At 33.3% G+C, this 5,219-nt stretch overlaps 1 protein-coding gene across 1 annotated transcript; it reads right to left on the bottom strand.

Moving 5' to 3' along the window:
- Positions 1-2,673: 2,673 nt before the first annotated feature.
- On the bottom strand, positions 2,674-4,638 carry LOC144371427 (uncharacterized). Its single transcript, XM_078033746.1, has one exon. It carries the CDS (start codon positions 4,636-4,638, stop codon positions 2,674-2,676), a length of 1,965 nt encoding a protein of 654 aa, XP_077889872.1.
- Between the last annotated feature and the right edge of the window lie 581 nt (positions 4,639-5,219).

The raw sequence follows: 5,219 nt of genomic DNA, 5'->3' as shown, positions 1-5,219 counted from the left end.
ATACAAGTGGAAGTGAATAATCTTTGCTAACATTGTGATTCTTTTTCTTTCAAATGCTGTTCTAGCTCAAAGTGGGTAACTTATCTTTCTTCAAATACATCTGATTATATGTCCATTTTCCCTATAGCATTTAGAAGCCACATTTCATCCACTATGGGTCTCTTGCTTAAGTCTTTACAAGTTTCTATGTGTATATTGTTGTGCTTTGATCCAATTGATTTTTCTTTTTTTAGTGTAGTTTGATGAATAATTAAATTGGTATAAATATGTCTATATTGGAGAGTGTATAATGTCCCCAGGCCTTGTTCTTAGCCATATATTGTTTTAAACTCAGTTCTTCATGAATTATATGTAATATTAATAATATTGTGAATGATATTTAATCATTTTCGTATGGACTCCATGTATAAGAAGACTTTGCCCTATTGTAGCCTGTAAGCCAACATTTTATGATAAGAAACTTAATGTTTACATACAACCATCTCAGTTTACCTCTTACCACTTGGTTCACAGAAAATAAGACTATGAAACATAGCTCATTGATTATTTTTTCAAAAGTATAAGGCCTCACTCAACCTTGACTACAGATCCATTTCTTTGATTCCTGCCCTAAAATAACACTGCCTATAAAATAAAAGCAATATCAGATTTAACTAATGGATATGAAAACACTGACCATTTACCTCATTCACATAAAAATAAAATATTTCCAATGAGGCTGAAGTCTAGAAGGCCATTATGAAAACACAAGAAAGATAAAGCTCTTCTCTCCTGCAAGAGCTATCTTTAAGTTTGTGGAAATTCAGTCTATTAAAATCATTATGAAATGTTAAAATGTTAAAAAGTGAAAATGTTAAAATTTGTAAATCAAGATATGAAAATCTGGGGCTTATTTTCCTATATCAATGTCCTACCAATAACTCATAATTTCACCATGAAAAGAAAAAGAATATAAATTATAATGATCTGATTATGCAAATTATATTCCACATTAAGCTTGATTAAAATGTGTAAAAGTATTAAAAAATGCTAGAGTATTATTTACTCAATAGTAGGTTTTACTCTTGCATAAATCATTCAGTCAAGTGGAACACTGTAATATCTGTCATTTAATGACATGATGCTATACATGAGTGTTAACATATACAGAAATATTGAGTTATAAAGACATATTCCATACATAAATAGGTAAAAAATGCACTGCAAACTGGGCATGATGGTCCAAAGATCCAAACAAACTAGGAAGCAGAGTAGTTTCAGAAGTATAAGTTCTACCTCAGCAACTTATTGTGGTTTCATACAACATGGCAAGACCAGTATCACAATTTGAAAAAGTGGAGAGAGAACATAGGAATGTGGCATAGTGTTTAAAAATCCCTAAATTTAAACTGCAATACAAAAAACTAAAGATTAAAATATTACAATTCAGTGTTACACACCAAAAAATAGATTTCTTATAATTGTTTTCTCTGGTATTCAAAAGTGGAAATATTAATATTTGATTTAGAAAAAAAATATATATGCTTTCAAAGTTGAGGTTTCTGCACTAAGCATGTATGCTATTTATGACTGATATTTATATCAAATAACTTGATAATGCTTAATAAATTTAATCAAAAGTTAAAAACAAGTACTTATATTCTATATTTAAATGATTTGTGTCTTTTACTGATCCTCATATACATCAAGGTGTAATGTATAGATAATGACTTCACTATACTCTCACATTTGTCAAGGTGTTTATTATAAATGTTTCATTGTTATATAAGGCATACATTTCAGACAAAATCTGTTAAATGTTCACTACAGATATGAGTTTTCAGATGTTCAATGAATTTAAAATTTGGAGAAGTTTTGGAAATATTGTTTAACTTTTTAGGGTTTCTGGGCACAATGAATTCTCCAATAATCACTAATGTTTAAGAAACATGTGCCTTTGAAATGTTATTTTTTTTCCATTTGTGTTCTCTAACAAGAATGTATTAACAGGTGCTGAGTATTGGTGAATAAATTTTGAAAACATTGTCACATAGTCAATTTTCATATTTCAAAACTTTCTCTTTGCTATGGTTATTGTGGTGAGGATTAAATTTTGACCCTTTCTTAGAGGAATTGTTCAATGATCTCATTTATAAAGCTTCTCTCCAGTGTCTTATTGATGATGTCTGGTAATGTATAATATAGAATTTAAAATGTTTCTACATTCTCTATATTTATATATCTTCTTTACAGAATAAATAGAATGGTGGTGAAAAATAATTGATTTTTTATTAAAAGCTTTGCTGCATTGTTTCCATGTGTATGGGTTCTTTTCTGTATAAATTGTGTTGTTAATAAGGTTTAGTTTCTCTTTAAAAGTATTATCACTTTATTCACATTTCACATCCATCAGTGTGTATTTTATTTTAAATTCATTAAAAGTTTTGCCACATTATTCACATTTGTAGTACTATTCTCCAGTGTGATATCTGCTGTGGTGGATAAGGCCTATTTTATTGCTAAAAGCTTTGTCACTTTCCTTACATTTGTAGGGCTTCTCTTGAGTGTGAATTCTACTGTGGCAAACAAGGGTTGATATTTGAGTAAAGCATTTTCACATACTTTGCATTTGCTAGGCTTCTCTCCAGTGTGAGTTCTTCTATGGCAAATAAAGTGTGATTTTTGACAGAAAGCTTAGCCACAGTCTTTATATTTGTAGGGTTTCTCTCCAGTGTGAGTTTTGCTGTGACAAATAAGGTGTGATTTTTGACTGAAAGCTTTGCCACATTCTTTACATTTGTAGGGCTTCTCTCCAGTGTGAGTTCTTCTGTGGCTAATAAGGTTGGATTTTTCACTAAAAGCTTTGCCACATTCTTTACATTTGTAGGGCTTCTCTCCAGTATGAGTTCTGCTGTGGCAAATAAGGTGTGATTTTCGACTGAAAGCTTTGCCACATTCTTTACATTTGTAGGGCTTCTCTCCAGTGTGAGTTCTACTGTGGTGAATAAGGTCTGAATTTTGACTGAATTCTTTGCCACATTCTTTACATTTGTAGGGCTTCTCTCCAGTGTGAGTTATACTGTGGCAAATAAGGTGTGATTTTTGACTGAAAGCTTTGCCACATTCTTTACATTTGTAGGGCTTCTCTCCAGTGTGAATTCTACTGTGGCAAATAAGCTGTGATTTTTGACTGAAAGCTTTGCCACATTCTTTACATTTGTAGGGCTTCTCTCCAGTGTGAGTTCTACTGTGGCAAATAAGCTGTGATTTTCGACTGAAAGCTTTGCCACATTCTTTACATTTGTAGGGCTTCTCTCCAGTGTGAGTTATTCTGTGGCAAATAAGGTGTGATTTTTGACTGAAAGCTTTGCCACATTCTTTACATTTGTAGGGCTTCTCTCCAGTGTGAGTTCTCCTGTGGCAAATAAGGTCTGATGTTCGACTGAAAGCTTTGCCACATTCTTTACATTTGTAGGGCTTCTCTCCAGTGTGAGTTCTGCTGTGGCAAATAAGGTCTGATGTTCGACTGAAAGCTTTGCCACATTCTTTACATTTGTAGGGCTTCTCTCCAGTGTGAATTCTACTGTGGCAAATAAGCTGTGATTTTTGACTGAAACCTTTGCCACATTCTTTACATTTGTAGGGCTTCTCTCCAGTGTGAGTTCTCCTATGGTGAATAAGGTCTGATTTTTGACTGAAAGCTTTGTCACATTCTTTACATTTGTAGGGCTTCTCTCCAGTGTGAGTTCTGCTGTGGCTAATAAGGTTGGATTTGTGACTGAAAGCTTTGCCACATTCTTTACATTTGTAGGGCTTCTCTCCAGTGTGAGTTCTGCTGTGGCAAATAAGGTGTGATTTTCGACTGAAAGCTTTGCCACATTCTTTACATTTGTAGGGCTTCTCTCCAGTGTGAGTTCTGCTGTGGCGAATAAGGTGTGATTTTTGACTAAAAGCTTTGCCACATTCTTTACATTTGTAGGGCTTCTCTCCAGTGTGAGTTCTATTGTGGCAAATAAGGTGTGATTTTCGACTGAAAGCTTTGTCACATTCTTTACATTTGTAGGGCTTCTCTCCAATGTGTGTTCTTTTGTGGCAAAAAAGGTGTGATTTTCGACTGAAAGTTTTGCTACACTTTTTACATTTGTAGGGCTTCTCTTCAGTGTGAGTTCTACTGTGGCAAATAATGTCTGCTTCTTGACTTAAAGCTATGCCACATTCTTTACATTTGTAGTAGGGCTTCTCTCCAGTATGAGTTCTGCTGTGATAAATAAGGCCAACTTTTTGACTAAAGGCTTTGCCACATTCTTTACATTTATAGGGCTTCTCTCCAGTGTGAATTCTTCTATGGCAAATAACTGTTGATATTTGAGTAAAAACTTTTCCACATACATTGCATTTGTGAAACTTCTCTCCAGTATGAGTTTTTCTGTGGCAAATAAGGTGTGATTTTTTACTGGAAGCTTTGCCACATTCTTTACATTTGTAGGGCTTCTCTCCAGTGTTAATTCTTCTTTGGTAAATAAGGTTTAAGTTTTTAATAAAAACTTTACTATATTCTTCACATTTGTAGGGCTTCTCTTCAGTGTGAATACTGCTGTGCTTAATAAAGATTGATTTTTCTTTAAAAATTTTATCACATTCTGCCCATTGGTAGAGCATCTGTCTGTTGTGGGTTACTCTGTGGTTAATAAGATCATTTATTTTACTAAAAGTTTTGCCACATTTTTTACATTTGTAGGGCTTCTCTCCTGTATAAATTATCTGATGGTGAACAAGGTCTGATTTTTTATATGATTCCTGGTGTTCATTCTCACTTGTAGTTTTCTGTATTTTCTTTTGTTGTAAACAGTCAAGATCACAACTTTTATATTTCCCACTTATCACTTTGTGAAATATATGTTTTATGCCCTTTTCTGGTGAATACTCTTGGGTATCCTGTGGAGTCATGGCTGAAATAAACAAAAAATTTAAAAATGCCTTATAGACTAGGATAATTATATTTAGCACACATAACATAAAATAAAGGTAAAATAAGTACATAAAAAGTGTAGCAGATTAGGAGATAAGTAATATTATTTATTCAAAAGGCCTTAATAAAAGAGGGGGGGCATTACATATTCTGACCTTGAAGATAAGAAGTGTGGGGATGATGGAAACTGGAACCCTGAGTCCCACAATTGTAATTCCCAGCAGTTTCTCTCTGAAGCTATTAAGACAACTATACAGGTGCACTATCTAGT

The sequence above is a fragment of the Ictidomys tridecemlineatus genome, chromosome 16 (assembly GCF_052094955.1).
Source record: "Ictidomys tridecemlineatus isolate mIctTri1 chromosome 16, mIctTri1.hap1, whole genome shotgun sequence".
NCBI lineage: Eukaryota > Metazoa > Chordata > Mammalia > Rodentia > Sciuridae > Ictidomys > Ictidomys tridecemlineatus.
The sequence above is the reverse complement of the archived record's forward strand: the minus strand, read 5'-3'. Positions and strand labels throughout refer to the sequence as shown.

Bases quoted from the DNA above. Each gene is read 5' to 3' on its own strand.
- LOC144371427 (XM_078033746.1), bottom strand. From the start codon at position 4,638: ATGCTCTACCAATGGGCAGAATGTGATAAAATTTTTAAAGAAAAATCA.